The 18,100-nt window shown below is 27.8% G+C and overlaps 1 protein-coding gene across 4 annotated transcripts in view; it reads left to right on the forward strand.

The window, feature by feature from the left end:
• Pi4KIIalpha (phosphatidylinositol 4-kinase II alpha) overlaps window positions 1-10,526 on the forward strand; it is a 29,180-nt gene extending 18,654 nt beyond the window's left edge. For 2 of the 4 annotated variants that reach the window (XM_075289356.1, XM_075289357.1), the window contains 5 exons: window positions 4,309-4,427; window positions 4,691-4,821; window positions 4,911-5,106; window positions 5,170-6,017; window positions 10,232-10,526. In XM_075289356.1, the coding sequence (XP_075145471.1) occupies window positions 4,309-4,427; window positions 4,691-4,821; window positions 4,911-5,106; window positions 5,170-6,017; window positions 10,232-10,307 (1,370 nt within the window). In that variant the 3' untranslated portion in view covers window positions 10,308-10,526. Of the gene's footprint in view, window positions 1-483; window positions 641-3,295; window positions 3,405-4,308; window positions 4,428-4,690; window positions 4,822-4,910; window positions 5,107-5,169; window positions 6,018-10,231 lie in introns of those variants that run through there. The other 2 variants (XM_075289359.1, XM_075289358.1) reach the window with 2 other exon arrangements.
• Window positions 10,527-18,100: the final 7,574 nt, after the last annotated feature.

Raw genomic sequence — 18,100 nt, forward strand, 5'->3', positions numbered from 1 at the left:
TTTGACAAAATTTGATTTCTATAGCAAATTTTGTCAAACTTTTGTTTGTATAGAAAATGTTGCCAAAATTTTGCTTCTATAGAAAATGTTGCCAAAATTTTATTTTAATAGAAAATTTTGTCTAAATTTTATTTCTATAGAAAATTTAAAAAAAAAATGTATTTCTATAAAAAATTTTTTACAAAATTTTATTTCTATAGAAAGGTTTGTCAAACTTTTATTTCTATTGAAAATGTTGTGGAAATTTTATTTCTATAGAAAATTTTTTTAAAATTTTATTTCTATACAACATTTTTTTGTAGAACTGTGGCAACCGTCAACCCAACCCTGGAAAGAAACCACCATACACCAACAAAAGCAAACACACATTGTATAAGAACGACAACAAGAGAAGAGAAGAAAACATATCTTTAGTAGTTTATTTGATTTTGCAATAATCGCACTCATAATAAAAAAAGGATACTGTCGGCATTTCGTTGTGTAGATAGAATTTAATTAACGTGTTTGTTTTCATTTTGTTTTTCACTAATAATAAAAAACCATATTTGATACTTCGCTATCATAATGGATAATATTTCCCTACATAGTGTGATATCCTACGAATATGTAATATCTGGAAATTGTACGGCGCAATTTATGGGTAAATCAGAAAGAGAACCTGTTCTAAAATTCATATAAATGTGTATTGATTAACCCTAAATCATCAAGTGCCTTACCTCCATACTTACCCCAATTATTTTATTGTTAGTAAAAAAGAAAATTATATGGTGTAGTATGGTAATGTGTGTATGCATTTGTTAAATTCTAAACAAGCCAACATCAATCTATCAAAAAAAAGATACGAATTAAAACACACACATTTCCAAACAAATTTGTTTCCACCAGACCCGTAACAATGGCGAGGGGATCAGATGGCTTTATTTTTTTTCGTGTTTGCCAAACTGAAGTACAATTTGGTGGCGATCAATTTTGAACATGCTCGTTTTCAGTCAGGTCCTCCACATAAATTTTATTCATACTTGTCGACGAAGATTTTTAAACTTTTATTCGCATTTACGCACACTCAATACAACTCAATCGTAAGTCCCTACAATTTTCATGAATGAGGCGATTTTTCTGGAGTCAACACATGTCTTATCGTGGGTTTGTGTGTCATTCTTTAAAAGTTTTTCGTACCTCGCCAAGCCCGAGACCTTTCCAACGAATTCAAAACCTTGGAAATCGGTTTGTGCGTTCTGGAGTTAAAGCGTCAGGAAAGAAACTCCGACTTATTTTTATATAGAAAATTTTGTCAAAATTTTATTTCTATAGAAAATTTTGTCAAAATTTTATTTCTATAGAAAATTTTGTCAAAATTTTATTTCTATAGAAAATTTTTTCAAAATTTTATTTCTATAGAAAATTTTTTCAAAATTTTGTTTCTATAGAAAATTTTGTCAAAATTTTATTTCTATAGAAAATTTTTGCAAAAGTTTTAGTTCTATAGAAAATTTTGTCAAAATTTTATTTCTATAGAAAATTTTGACAAAATTTTATTTCTATAAAATATTTTGTCAAAATTTTATTTCTATAGAAAATGTTGTCAAAATTTTATTTCTATGGAAAATTTTGTCACAATTTTATTTCTATAGAAAATTTTTTCAAAATTTTATTTCTATAGAAAATTTTGACAAAATTTTATTTATATAAAATATTTTGTCAAAATTTTATTTCTATAGAAAATTTTGTCAAAATTTTATTTCTATGGAAAATTTTGTCAAAATTTTATTTCTATAGAAAATTTTGTCAAAATTTTATTTCTATAGAAAATTTTGTCAAAATTTTATTTCTATAGAAAATTTTGTCAAAATTTTATTTCTATAGAAAATTTTGTCAAAATTTTATTTCTATAGAAAATTTTGTCAAAATTTTATTTCTATAGAAAATTTTGTCAAAATTTTATTTCTATAGAAAATTTTGTCAAAATTTTATTTCTATAGAAAATTTTGTCAAAATTTTATTTCTATAGAAAATTTTTTCAAAATTTTATTTCTATAGAAAATTTTTTCAAAATTTTGTTGCTATAGAAAATTTTGTCAAAATTTTATTTCTATAGAAAATTTTTGCAAAGTTTTAGTTCTATAGAAAATTTTGTCAAAATTTTATTTCTATAAAATATTTTGTCAAAATTTTATTTCTATAAAATATTTTGTCAAAATTTTATTTCTATAGAAAATGTTGTCAAAATTTTATTTCTATGGAAAATTTTGTCACAATTTTATTTCTATAGAAAATTTTTTCAAAATTTTATTTCTATAGAAAATTTTTTTAAAATTTTATTTCTATAGAAAATTTTTGCAAAAGTTTTATTTCTATAGAAAATTTTTGCAAAAGTTTTATTTCTATAGAAAATTTTGACAAAATTTTATTTCTATAAAATATTTTGTCAAAATTTTATTTCTATAGAAAATTTTGTCAAAATTTTATTTCTATGGAAAATTTTGTCAAAATTTTATTTCTATAGAAAATTTTGTCAACATTTTATTTCTATAGAAAATTTTGTCAAAATTTTATTTCTATAGAAAATTTTGTCAAAATTTTATTTCTATAGAAAATTTTGTCAAAATTTTATTTTTATAAAATATTTTGTGAAAATTTTATTTCTACACCGGAAAACTGTTTTATGTAAGAATGAACTACCCCGGAATCGTACGAACATTTTCTTTTGCGTTAGTTCATATTGAACTTATGTGTACGGTCATTGAACTTTATACCCACGTTGAGTTCATAAAATGATTGAGACATACTTATGGAAAGGGCTGTGGAAAATTTCGAAACAATTAATAAAATTTAACTACTAGCAAATATTCTTTTTCGAACAAAAATAAGTTAAATTTAGCGTTAATTTAATTACGGAAATTTTTTCTGTATATAGAAAATTTTATTGTTATAGAAAGTTTTGTGAAAATTTTATTGTTATACAAAATTGTATTGCTAGAGAAATGTGTTCCATAACTGAATAATTTATTTGAGTGTATTTGTTTATAATTCCTTTCCGACCCACGTGTCTGTTAACTACATTCCATAGGTAATAGGGTAGAAATAAATTAAAAATTTATAAGAAAATTTTTAAAAGTAATAATTGGTTTTCTATTTCTGAACATTTTTGTTTTTTGATGGGCGATTAACTACTTCCGCAAGCCTCCTAAATAATGAAATATAAAATGGTTGTAATTTTGGTCAATTAGATGAAATAATCTTATTTTTGTTTTCAAAGGCATTTTAGTTACTTTGGTATTCTTGGGTAGTTTAGTATATTTTTATATTTTGTGCTGAAATGTTATGTCCTTTCGAATATTTCTATAAGAGGCGTAATAGAAAACGTGCTACCGGCCGCATCCTTATATTACGAACTAACTTTTTAAGTATATTACGAACTAACTTTTTAAGTATATTACGAACTAACTTTTTAAGTATTTTTAGTTACCACTTAGAAATAAACACTCTGTTATGAAATAAATGTGTGATCTATTACTCAAAGTGCTGATAAAGAATGTAAAACATTTTTTTCGGAAACAATGATTTATATGATGAACTAACGTGATACAGTTTGTAGCATATTCGCCTTGCAATTCTACACGTTGGCAATAAATCAATCTTCACGTTCAATAAACTCTTCTATAGAAATAAAATTTAGCAAAATTTTTCTATAGAAATAAAATTTTGCAAAAATTTTCTATAGAAATAAAATTTTGCAAAAATTTTCTATAGAAATAAAATTTTGCAAATATTTTCTATAGAAATAAAATTTTGCAAAAATTTTCTATGAAATAACATTTTACAAAAATTTTCTGTAGAATTAAAATTTTGAAAAAAATTTCCATAAAATTTTGCTAAAAACTCTATAGAAATAAAATTTTACAAAAAAATTCTATAGAAATTAAATTTTGCAAAAATTTTCTATAGAAATAAAATTTTGCAAAAAATTTCTATAGAAATAAAATTTTGCAAAAATTTTCTATAGAAATAAAATTTTGCAAAAATTTTCTATAGAAATAAAATTTTGCAAAAAATTTCTATAGAAATAAAATTTTGCAAAAATTTTCTATAGAAATAATTTTACAAAAATATAAAATTCAAGCAATTCTTTGTTAGCATATGAATCATTGATGTTTGAAATTTCAGGAGCTATGTTGGGAGACTCCTCGCCAAGTTTTTGGTTCAACCATTCTGTATTTTTATTTCATATTCATACTTTATTTGTAATTTCAAAGCCCCATGGCCAATTAATCATCTTATATGGTTGTCTTTTTTTGTTTTTCTTTGTAGATGATCCCAGCTTTACGGAAATTGTTGCTCAAGTTGAATTTGCCATTGAACATGGTATTATGCCGGAGCGTATATATCAAGGGAGTAGTGGTTCATATTTTGTTAAAAATTCATCTGGGGTAAGTTTTTGTGTTTTTAGCTGAAAAATTTCCTGGTATAGCTTAAATTTTAATTCAAACAAAATGCTTTAAAGATTTTCTAAGAATTTTGTTATATATTTAAGCTAATAACAAAATATGACTTCTTTACGGGGAAATTTACCAATAGAGATTGTATTTGTTAAATTTTTGGTAGCAAGTCATACAGCAAAAATTTTACGACTCTTTGAAAAAGTGTGAAATTGAAAAAAAAATTGAATTGATTATGGTTTTTCTTTCCACAGAAAATTTTGGCTGTTTTCAAACCCAAGGATGAAGAGCCTTATGGTCGTTTAAATCCTAAATGGACCAAATGGATGCATAAATTATGTTGTCCCTGTTGTTTTGGTCGTGCCTGTTTAATACCGAATCAAGGGTAAGATATTGGAAATATATTCCCACGTTTTTTTTTTCTTTTCTTCTAATAATTCGGTAATCTTTCCTTAAACCCCGCCTATCCCTTAGGTATCTGTCGGAAGCTGGAGCAAGTTTAGTTGATAGAAAACTAAATTTGAATGTAGTGCCAAAGACCAGAGTGGTAAGATTAGTAGCGGAAACATTTAACTACGCTCGTATAGATCGACAAAAAGCCAAATTAAAAAGGCGTATAAAAGAGCATTATCCCTCAGCCAAATTCAATCGCATGAGTTTACCACTAAAGGTAAGGGCTTTGGAAATTTACTTAAGGGTTTACAATTTAAACGACATTTGTATTAAATTTTAGACTGGTTCCTTTCAAACCTTTGTGGAAGGTTATAAGGATGCTGATTATTGGCTGAGACGTTTTGAACAAGAACCCCTATCTGAGGCCTTAAACAAATCATTTCAAGTGCAATTCGAACGTTTAGTTGTATTGGACTATATCATACGTAATACAGATCGAGGCAATGATAATTGGCTAATCAAATATGTCCAACCGAAAATTACCAAAAAAGTTAATGGTACAGGTGGTAAAACTTTGGCATCTAGTTCCTCATCATCGAATGAGGTTAAAACGGAATTGATTATAACAACAGGGGAAACACAAAATAATAACAATGAACAAAATAAAATACCAACACTAAGTGGAGGAGGAGGTAGTGATCAGCTAGTTGATATTGGTACAAATATCAATGCGGGCTCTCTACAAAGTACCTCGACCACAAACAGTTCATCGTCCGTTTCCTCGACTGGTGTTGTTGATAATCGCATGCGTAATGCCAACGAATGGAGTATGGTCGATTCACCCGAAATTAAAATAGCCGCTATCGATAATGGCCTGGCATTTCCCTTTAAGCATCCCGATTCATGGCGTGCATACCCATATCATTGGGCCTGGTTGCCACAGGCTAAAGTGCCATTTAGTGAAGAAATTAAACAATTAGTACTGCCACAGTTATCCGATATGAATTTCGTTGAGGAATTATGTGCGGATTTATACTATCTATTTCAGCAGGATAAGGGCTTCGATAAACGCCTCTTTGAGCGTCAGATGTCTGTAATGCGAGGACAAATTCTAAACTTAACACAGGCATTAAAAGATGGCAAGTCACCAGTACAACTGGTTCAAATGCCAGCCGTTGTTATTGAAAGGTAAGTAAAGTTTTTGTAAAAAATTTCCTCTAAATTTTCTATAGAAATAAATTTTTGACAAAATTTTCTATTGAAATAAAATGTTGACAAAATTTTCTATAGAAATAAAATTTTGAAAAAAAAATTCTATAGAAACAAAATTTTCTATGGAAATAAAATTTGACAAAATTTTCTATAGAAACAAATTTTTGAAAAAAATTTCTATTGACATAAAATTTTGAGAAAATTTTCCAAAAAAATAAAATTTTGTAAAATTTTTCTATAGAAATAAAATTTTGACAAAATTTTCTATAGAAATAAAATTTTACAAAAATTTTCTATAGAAATAAAATTTTGTAAAAAATTTCTATAGAAACAAATTTTTGAGAAAATTTTGCAAAAAAATTCTATAGAAACAAATTTTTGAGAAAATTTTCTATAGAAATAAAATTTTGACAAAATTTTTCTATAGAAATTGTTGTGTTTGAATTAAGGTTTATTGAACGACTCTTTAAGTTACACTGTAAATGTGTTAGTACTAGTATGTTAAGCAGAGTTGTAAATCTATGTACAAGCAGTGGTACGTTAAGAAGTACAGGAGAAATAAAGTGTTGCATACATCATTTTTCATTCATTCTCAACATTGCAAAAATTTTCTATTGACATAAAATTTTTACAAAATTTTCTATAGAAATAAAAATTTTCCAAAAATTTTCTATAGAAACAAATTTTTGAGAAAATTTTCTATAGAAATAAAATTTTGCAAAAATTTTCTATGGAAACAAATTTTTGAAAAAATTTTCTATAGAATTTTCTCTCACCGGGATTTTATTGAGAATCGATCCGACGAAAGTAGATCTCGTTTCAAGATGTATAGAGCTATTGCCCGTCGAACCATTCGACGAGTTAAACGTTCGTATGGTTTTCGAATGTTTCAAAACTGCAAGAGTTACAAGGAATTGTGGTCTAGAGTTCGTTCTACGGGAGTTCTCGATTCTAATTTCTGTGATAGCGATAACTGTGATATAGATCTAGATAATCTTAATAATTATTTTACTACGCCTCATTATGTACCTGTTAATAGCTTAGAATTAGAAAGTGCAATATACAGAATTAAGTCCAACGCAGTTGGTTCTGACGAAATACCTATTAGATTTGTTAAATTGATTTTTCCATTTGTATCACAGCATATTTTGCACTTGTTTAATACTATTATATTGACTAATAAATTTCCTATGACTTGGAAACTGGCTAGAGTGGCGCCGATGAGGAAAAAGGGTACTAGTGGTAATGACTGTTCTGATTTTCGTCCCATTCTATCCTTCCAGCTTTATCAAAGGTCTTTGAAATAATAATAAAGGACAAACTTATTGAACATCTTGATCGTTACTCATTAATTTATGACTGTCAGTCGGGCTTCAGGAGACATCATAGTATCACATCTCTTATGATTAAGCTAACGGATGACATTAGGCGGGCACTTGATAGAGGTGGCCCATGTATTCTCGCGGCCCTTGATTTGAGTAAAGCTTTCGATTCAGTCGACCATATTATACTACATTCGAAGCTCTACCACGAATTTAAATTGTCTTCTACAGCTTGTAGACTTTTATTGTCTTTCCAGTCTGGTCGCTCTCAATATATTCGATGTGATGGTCGTGTGTCTGGTGTTAATGCAATTTCTGCCGGTGTTCCTCAGGGTTCCATTTTAGGTCCTGTGTTGTTCATGTTGTATGTCAATGATGTTCGGCTCTGTGTTCAACATGTAGATATAGGAATCTATGCAGACGATTTTCAGCTCTTGACGACGATATTGGGAGGATATGCGACTGGGCCCGTCGCAACCATCTCAACATTAATATTCCGAAAACTAAATGTATAGTGTTTAACTACTCACGTCGCCAAAATACTCCTCAAAGTATAACTGTGCAGAATCATATAGTCTCTTCGAAAGATGTCATAACTTCTCTTGGTTATCAAATTGACTCCAATTTGGTTTTTGCGCAGCATATTGCCCACATCTGCTCCAAACTAAATCTCATCCTAAAAAAGTTGTACAGCATAAATGTGATCTTGCCTACGCAAATAAAGTACATGTTGGCTCACTCGTTACTAATGCCTCATATATTGTACGGAGCTGAGGTATATACTGGTACCAATAGGTCAAATATTCGCAGGCTTGAATCTTCATCTCACAGTATTTTAAGGTATGTCTATGGTCGTAACTGCCGACGTAATTATGTGTATTTCACGCATCATTTCCTTGGCTGTACTTTTGAGCACTTCCTAAGCATAAGATGCCTTAGTTTTTTCTTTAGCATTATAAAACATGGTGAACCCGCTTACCTCCAATGTTTTAATACTCAAATTCTAATAGAGACTTTCTCACACCTTGTTTTTGAAAGATCGTTCATAATTCGTTTATCCAGATTATGGAATGCAATTCCATCCGATTATAAGAACTTTTCCGTAAGTCTAAGCGCTTTTAAAAGTAAACTAATTCTGTATTTTAATTAGAACAATTAACTTTGTTTTTGTATCATCACTGATTATTACCTCCATATGCGGTGTTGCGTTTTTTTTGGTGTTTAGGTAAAGAAATGTGCGTGTAGTTTTTCAGCTATTGAGAATATTGTATTCACATTAGTTTTAAGTATTATTATGATTTTTTTCCTTTGCATTTGTAATTTCTTTAGCTTGTTGTACTTTTTTTCAAATCTATCAATGTATGGTCCAAGAGGGCTTAATTGATTAAATAAATGTTTGAATTGAATTGAATTGAAATAAAATTTTTAGAAAATTTTCTATAGAAATAAAATTTTGCAAAAATTTTCTATACAAATAAAAGTTTCTATAGAAATAACATTTTTGCAAAACCTTTCTATAGAAATAAAATTTTTGCAAAAATTTTCTATAGAAATAAAATTTTGCAAAAATTTTCTATAGAAATAAAATTTTGCAAAAATTTTTTATAGAAATAAAATTTTTGCAAAAAATTTTGACAAAATTTTCTATAGAAATAAAATTTTGACAAAACTTTCTATAGAAAAAAATTTACGAAGTTTTCTATAGAAATAAAATTTACGAAGTTTTCTATAGAAATAAAATTTTGCAAAAATTTTCTATAGAAACAAATTTTTGAGAAAATTTTCTATAGTAATAAAATTGTGACAAAATTTTAAAAAGAAATAATATTTTGTAAAACTTTTCTATAGAAATAAAATTTTGCAAAAATTTTCTAAAGAAACAAATTATTGAGAAAATTTTCTATAGAAATTAAATTTTGCAAAAATTTTCTATAGAAACAAATTTTTGAGAAAATTTTCTATAGAAATAAAATTTTCTATAGAAATAACATTTTTGCAAAAACTTTCTATAGAAATAAAATTTTTGCAAAAATTTTTAAATTTTTTGAAAATTTTCTATAGAAATAAACTTTTTGCAAAAAATTTTGACAAATTTTCTATAGAAATAAAATTTGGACAACATTTTCTATAGAAATAAAATTTTGCAAAAATTTTCTACAGAAACAAATTTTTGAGAAAATTTTCTATAGAAATAACATTTTTAGAAAATTTTCTATAGAAATAAAATTTTGCAAAAATTTTCTATAGAAATAAAATTTTGCAAATATTTTCTATAGAAATACAATTTTCTATAGAAATAAAATTTTTAGAAAATTTTCTACAGAAATAAAATTTTTGCAAAAAATTTTGACAAAATTTTCTATAGAAATAAAATTTTGACAAAATTTTCTATAGAAAAAAATTTACGAAGTTTTCTATAGAAATGAAATTTACGAAGTTTTCTATAGAAATAAAATTTGGACAAAATTTTCTATAGAAATAAAAATTGGACAAAATTTTCTATAGAAATAAAAATTGGACAAAATTTTCTATAGAAATAAAATTTTGCAAAAATTTTCTATAGAAATAAAATTTTGCAAAAAATTTCTATGGAAATAAAATTTTGCAAAAAAAATCTATAGAAATTAAATTTTTAGAAAATTTTTTGTATAAATAAAATTTTCTATACAAATAAAGTATATTTTTATAGGCCTAAAATAAAATAAAAAATAAATAAATACAATTTTGAGAAAATTTTTCTTAATGCAGATTTCTATTTAAAAAGTTTGAACTATTGAATGAAATATTTTGTATTAATCATTTTCTTTCTAATTATAAACGAAATTTTCAATTCTTGTTTTTTTTATTCACTTTCGATTTTACTTTCAGATCCAGGGCATCACGTGGCTTTTTCTCTTTTACACAGCGCTTCCAAAATAAAAGTCCCTTTTTCTCCTGGTGCTAACATTTCTATTCGAAAATATTATATGAAATACTATTAAATATATGCATACTTTTTATATATATATTCATAATAGTATGCGGGTTATTTTTCATTGCGAAAAGTAGCAAATCTTTGTATTGGTACACACTCGTATCGTTTTTGTAAAGTTTTTGTTACGTTCCTTATTTTCATGAAAAAAAACATGTAATAATAATAATATATACAATATAAGGTCTCATTGTGCACATATAATATAGAACATATATACTCTATTTAAAAACAAAAATGTATGTAAATTATTAAAAGTTATTTTTTTAATTTAGGGTTTTCTCGTTTTGTTCATTACAGATTGTAAGAATATAACATTACATTAAGTGTTCACATAATATATATTACAAAAAAATATTTTTAAACATTTTTGTCAGAATATATTTGTTTTAGTTTTATTTTGTAAATCGTAGAAAATCGAAAGAAAAATTATATATTCTAATAAAAATCCTTAAATAAAAATTTGATTACACATCACAGTGATTTGAAATGTAAAAAAGATAATAAAAAAATTATTCAAGCTCTTTCTTTAGATAATACTTCTTTTAAATAAATATTCATAATATTTATTTTAAATTAAATTCTAAATTCTAATTTTGGTAGCCCAAAAAAATCATAATTTAAAAATTTCATAATATGAAATTCTATCAAAACTTCATTGATATTTTACAGTTTATATGTTAATCTCTTAAAATCCCAAAAACAAATAGATTAAATTAAAAATTCAAAATATTTTCAATCAAAACATTGATACCTTTAAAAAAATTTTGAATGGTTTCATAAACAATTTTAAAAATTTCAAAGTTAATGTCTATTTAAAAGTTGTTAAAAAATCAATATAAGTTAGCTGGTATGTTATGAAACTGTGTCGTGAATAAGTCTTATTAGAATATTAAAAAAATTACAAATTAAATAATATAAGGACATAGAAGATCGATCGTTAAGACATTGAAAAGTAAGCTTAAAAGATTTTTTTATAAAAATAGTTTTCTAGAGATTTGAAGTAAACTTTTCTAAAGATTTAAGTATATTAGAAAAACCGGCCGAAGTGGTTCCCCCTCAAGATATTACAAAATTGTATAAAAAAATCTTAAATACCCCATTTTTCAATATAAAAAAAAGAATTAGCAATAATACAATATAAACTCACGGTCAAATCGGTCGCAAATTCATACGCATCTCCCCAGAGCACGGTTGCCACAGTTGGTAGAATTCTACCTAAAATGGTCGTTTTTGCAAAACAAAATAAAATTTTGGGAAAATTTTCTATAGTAATAAAATTTTGAGAAACTTCTCTATAGAAAACAAATTTTGAGAAAATGTTCTATAGAAATAAAATTTTGAGAAAATTTTCTATATAAATAAAGTCTTGAGAAATTTCTCTATAGAAATAAAATTTTGCAAAAATTTTCTGTAGAAATAAAATGTTGACAAACATTTCTAAAGAAATAAAATTTTGCAAAAAGTTTCTATAGAAATAAAATATTGCAAAAATTTTCTATAGAAATAACATTTTGAGAAAATTTTCTATAGAAATAAAATACTGCAAAAATGTTCTATAGAAATAAAATGTTGAGAAAATTTTCTATAGAAATAAAATTTTGACAAAATTTTCTATAGAAATAACATTTTGAGAAAATTTTCTATAGAAATAAAATTTTGAGAAAATTTTCTATAGAAATAAAATTTTGACAAAATTTTCTATAGAAATAAAATTTTGACAAAATTTTCTATAGAAATAAAATTTTGAGAAAATTTTCTTTAGAAATAAAATTTTGACAAAATTTTCTATAGAAATAAAATTTTGAGAAAATTTTCTATAGAAATAAAATATTGCAAAAATTTTCTATAGAAATAACATTTTGAGAAAATTTTCTATAGAAATAAAATACTGCAAAAATTTTCTATAGAAATAAAATTTTGACAAAAATTTCTATAGAAATAAAATTTTGACAAAATTTTCTATATAAATAAAATTTTTGACAAAATTTTGTATAAAAATAAAATTTTGAGAAAATTTTCTATAGAAATAAAATTTTAACAAAATTTTCTATAGAAATAAAAATTTTGACAAAATTTTGTATAAAAAATAAATATTGACAAAATTTTCTATAGAAATAAAATTTTGACAAAATTTTCTATAGAAATAAAATTTTAACAAAATTTTCTATAGAAATAAAATTTTAACAAAATTTTATATAGAAATAAAATTTTGACAAAATTTTCTATAGAAATACAATTTTGACAAAATTTTCTATAGAAATAAAATTTTGACAAAAATTTCTATAGAAATAAAATTTTAAAAAATTTCTATAGTTTGTTTAAAAAGTTAATTATATCAAATAATTTTTTAATTGGAAATATTTTGGTAACATTTGTTGTCTGTGTATGTAGCCCTTAATTCGAACTTTCGTAAGGTTATAAGTTTGTCAATTTTAAATCTATTATGGAGTATATATGAGCTTCAGCCTGCCTTTTTTATTTTTTTCCATATTTTTATGACAAAAATATAACAATTAGACAATTATTTCATTTCGAAATTTGCCAGTTGATGAATTCCCTGATTAGGCCCCAGGAGGAAAAACTAATCCTACCTATTTGTAAAAATTAGTTATCCGTATTATTATTCAAATCTCATTTATACTAATTAAAAAATGATGTGATGTGTTTTCAAAATTTAAGAATCATTCCATTTTTCTGTTTTTTACATATCCTATAAGTTATTTGAAGTAGTTAGATCATTTATAATCATTTCTAGTAAATTTTCATTTAACATATCATATTGTGTGGTCTAAAAAGCATCTAAAAACTTATTACAAAAAAAAAATTGTTATAGACAACTATGAATTGTGAAGGTAAGGATGGGAAAATAGAAGCTTATTGTATTCGTTAAAGTTCAAGTGATGCGCGTAAGTATGAATTATTTAGAAAATATTCTTTGAATATATATTTTTTTATATTTTAAAATTATTCAATTGTATAAAAATGAATTGAATAAAGGTTTTTATTTGAATTTACTAAGTATGCATACATCTAAAAATAGATAATAGCAATTGTAACCACCCGAAAAATATTGATAAAATCAATTCACCTATTTCTCTCACTCTTTATCATCTCGTGCATATATCTATGGTTTTCAAAAAAAGTAACTATGTTGAATATTTAAATTTCATGAAAATATTGAAATGTTCGAAATCCCTTTCGTGAGTAAGCAACTGAGATATCGGTTTACAATAACCTAATTTTTAAAATTCCAAAACAAAAATACAAATTGTTACTTTTCCCAATTTTAAATTTGTATACCCTTCCGTTTTCGGTAGTATATCCTGATTAATCAATCTAGTCGAATTCGAAAACCACAGATAAATGCATCAACAAACTAAACAAAAATTCAATAAAAAAATATCGTATAAACTGAACTGAATCAATTGTATTGTATTTTATAATTTTTAGATCAGAATGTGATTAAAATTATTTAAAAAAAATATCTCTCAATACATATATAATCGAAGCCGAGAATAAAAACTAATATATACAATATGAAAAGTGTTTTTCTTCTCGAATATTATATAGGGTAAACACAAATGTTATAATTTTATTATCAACAAAGGGAACGCTGTAACTTGTCGCCGAATAATGTGGGTATTTACTCCCAAACATGGCTACTGGTGGTGAACGAGGTATTGATTGGGCTGACCAGTAGGGGCATCAAGGTAGTGGCATACGCTGATGACATTGTGATAATGGTATCGGGGAATTTCCCCTGAACTCGATTTTGGATGTGCTGAGCGGGTCTTTGCAGTATCCTTCGGAGTGGACACTAGGATGCGGATTAGGGGTGAACCCTGGAAAGACGGAGCTGGTACTGTTCACCAGGAGGAGAAAGGTTGTCGGTTACAAGTCGCCTGAATTCCAGGGCACGAAGCCGACCCTCTCGAAATCAGCAAGGTAGTTCTTTTGGATTCCAAACTAAACTGGATGGAGAATACTGCGGATCGCATAAAGAGGGCCTATGCGGCATTATACTCGTGCCAGAAATTGGTCGGGCAGAGATGGGGAATGAGGCCTTCACTTTTTGGCTGGCTTTATACGGCGGTTGTAAGACCTATGGCCACATATGGTTGTCATGTTTGGTGGACAAACGTGAACCACCAAAATCATTTGTCGAGAATAAATAGGATAAATAGGACTACACTTATTTACATGACAGGCGCTATGGTGACCACAACCACTGACGCTTTGGAGGTACTGATGGAAGTTATCCCACTCGATTCACACGTAAAGAAGACTGCGGAACTGGCACTTCTGAGACTTAAGAGCTTGAACACGCTGGAGAGGACAGCCTGCAGGCATACTGAGATTCTGGCCGGGCAGTATAGAGAGACGGACCATATGGCCACGGAGCATGTTTATCATAACAAACTGACATACATTATTCCAAGTATAGAGGAGTGGGAAGACAGGAGGATACCCTTCGGAACCCTGAACATGTATACGGACGGATCAAAGATGGAGGAAGGAACGGGCAACGGAATCTATTGCAGTGAACTAGAAATAAGGGAGTCTTACACGCTGGATAGTGATTGCAGTATTTTTCAGGCTGCGATTTCTGCGATCACACAGGCTGCTGAGTCACTGTTGATGAGGCCGTTATTCAGAAGCGATATCAGCTTCTTCATCGACAGTCAAGCAGCTATAAAGGCATTGTGCAGTGCTGACATAAGGTCTAAGCTAGTCAGCCGCTGTCGTAGAGAACTCAAGGTTATCACTGAACAGCATAATATAACTCTGTGCTGGGTACCTGGGCACTATGGGATAATAGGAAACGAGGAAGCGGATGTGCTGGCTAAGGAGGGCGCTCTTGCAACGAATAATGTCCTAGCGGACGTTTTTCCTCCACTATCATCTTATCATTACAGGAAGACGCTGGGTTTCTTCGGTTGGTTGCGAGCAAACCAAGTTGATATGGGACGAAAAGAAATGTAGGAACTGCGAAATTTTGATGTCGTTGAACAGAGAAGAATTGCGGCCACTGATTGGTATCATAACAGGACATAACACACTTGGGAAACACATGGTAAGAATAAGACTTAAAGACGATGATATCTGTAGATGGTGCCTGGACCCGGAAGTCACGGAGGACTCGTATGTTACCACTTCCTGTGCCTGTGTCCAGCTTTATCCTTTAGAAGAAACAAGATACTGGGCTCCTTTTTCTTTCAGGCTCTCACTGATCTGCCGGAGGGCAGCTTAAGGAACATACTTGCATTCATCAGGGCCTCTGGTTGGTTGTTCTGAGATTTCTTTCAAAGAGAACGAGCAGGAGAAAGCTCTGGGACAAAGCGGACCGCATCGGAATGAAGAGGATGGAAAGATCACATCGACGAATCACAATGGACCTATACTGGTCTAAGTGGATATCAATTTCAACACAAAAATTGATGTCACAGTCTACAACCTAACCTAACCTTACTCCCAAACATAATATAGATTTGCGATAAAGGAATGTAATAAAACTAAACCGAATCATTGCAAAACGAATTATATGTAGAAAAAAAATTTTGAAAAAAAATTTCTCTAGAAATAACATTTTCTCAAAAGTTTATATAAAATAAATAAAATATATAAAATGTTTACAAAATTTTCTATAGGAATAAAATTTTTACAAAAATTTCTATAGAAATATAATATAATATTTCTATCAAATTCCTCATATATCCTTATGTGGCTGATTTGATTCTTAATATGGTTCAATGCAATAATAATGACATCTGTATTTCCTGATGTATGGAAAACTGCTCGAGTCGTGCCTATTCCTAAATGTTCTGCTATTAAGGGTCTTGAGGATTCCCGTTTTTTTTAAGGTTTTTTTTAGCACATTTTGAAAAACCAGATTCTGTATTATATTCTCTTGAATCACAATATGCTTTTCGTTGTGGTCATAGTACCACATCTCTGTTGTTGCATATTACTGAGACTGTGAGGAAAGACCTTAACGATAATAGGATTGGAGCTTTGGTTTCCCTTGATTTGTCTAAAGCATTTGACTCGATATGTCATGCTACCATGGTTGGTAAACTTAGGAGTGATTTTGGATTTTCTAAGTCTGCCTGCAGGCTTTTGATGTCTTACATGCAGAATAGATTCCAGTTTATGGCGCCTCATCATCTATACGTTCTTTGAAAATGGGGGTTCCACAGGGTTCGGTCGTAGGGTCTCTCCTTTTTATTCTGTACATAAATGATATTTATAAATATCTTGATACTAATCTATGTAAAGTGTTTCTGTATGCAGATGATGTATTCCTCTATTTTAGTTGCTCCCGTTAATTTATTCCACTTCTAGAACATAATATAGGTTACGTGGAAGCCCGATGTATCAGGCTCACTTAGACTATTCAGTCCATTGTGATACCACATTGGTGAACTTCTCTCTTATCACTGAGTGCTGTCCGATTCCATGTTGAGCTCAATGACAAGGGACCTCCTTTTTATAGCCGAGTCCGAACGGCGTTCCACATTGCAGTGAATCCAATTAGAGAAGCTTTGAAACCCTCAGAAATGTCACCAGTATTACTGAGGTGGGAAAATCCACCGCTTGTGTATGCAAGGCGGGCATGCTAACCATTGCACCACGGTGGCTCCCGAACATAATATAAATTTATGCTTGAACCAAGCCCTAGATTGGTCATCTCGAAATAATCTTATGATAAATCCGTCTAAGACGAAGGCTAGAAATAGTATCTGGGACATTAGACTGCTACATTAGTAGATTGAAGCGTTTATTTAACTCTGTTGTTCGATTTGTCTATAACCTGCGCTTGAGGGAACATATATCGGGATTTACAAAAGACTGCTTAGGAGTTAATTTTGAGCAATTTCTTGATTGGAGGAGTATTTTTCTTTTCTAAAAGATTGTTAAAGGGGGTGTACCCGTCCCCTTTTATAATTGGTTTAGCTTTTCACGTTCCAGTAGGAATACTCAGATTATTATACCACTTATTCACAAATCTGTTTTTGAAAGGTCATTTTTGGTTCGTGTGGCCAGATGTTGGAATGCCTTACTTGTGGAACGCGCATTTTCTCACACTCGAATAATGTGTTTCGTATTAAAGTATTCAGAAACTTTTCTGATTCGTAGTGTTGCTGGTACATGATTGCTAATGAGATTTATTTTTTGTATACATTTCTTTCTTTTCATTACATATGACTGAGGAGCCAATCATGATTAAATCGTTAGATTATATTTTTAGTTTATAATTTCTAATTGTATTTAAATTTATTACATTCAGATCCAATTCAGATTATTAAAACTTTGTAATACAAATGTATTTGGCTATGAAGGCTTAGTATTACGGAATAAAAACTGATAAATAAAAATTTGACAAAATTTTCTATGGAAATAAAATTTTGACAAAATTTCCAATGGATATAAAATTTTGACAAAAATTTTCTATAGAAAAAAAAATTTTGTCAAAATTTTATTTCATTTTCTATAGAAATAATATTTTGCAACAATTTTCTATAAAATAAAATTTTGCAAAAATTTTCTATAGAAATAAAATTTTGCAAAAATTTTCTATAGAAATAAACTTTTGCAAACATTTTCTATAGAAATAACATTTTGAGAAAATTTTCTATAAAATAAAATTTTTACCAAATTTTCTATAAAATAAAATGTTTACTAATTTTTCTATAGAAATAAAATTTTGAACATTTCTATAATTAAAAAATTTTGATAAACTTTTCTATAGTTAAATAAAATTT

Source organism: Haematobia irritans, chromosome 1 (genome assembly GCF_050003625.1).
Source record: "Haematobia irritans isolate KBUSLIRL chromosome 1, ASM5000362v1, whole genome shotgun sequence".
NCBI classification, from domain to species: Eukaryota; Metazoa; Arthropoda; class Insecta; order Diptera; family Muscidae; genus Haematobia; species Haematobia irritans.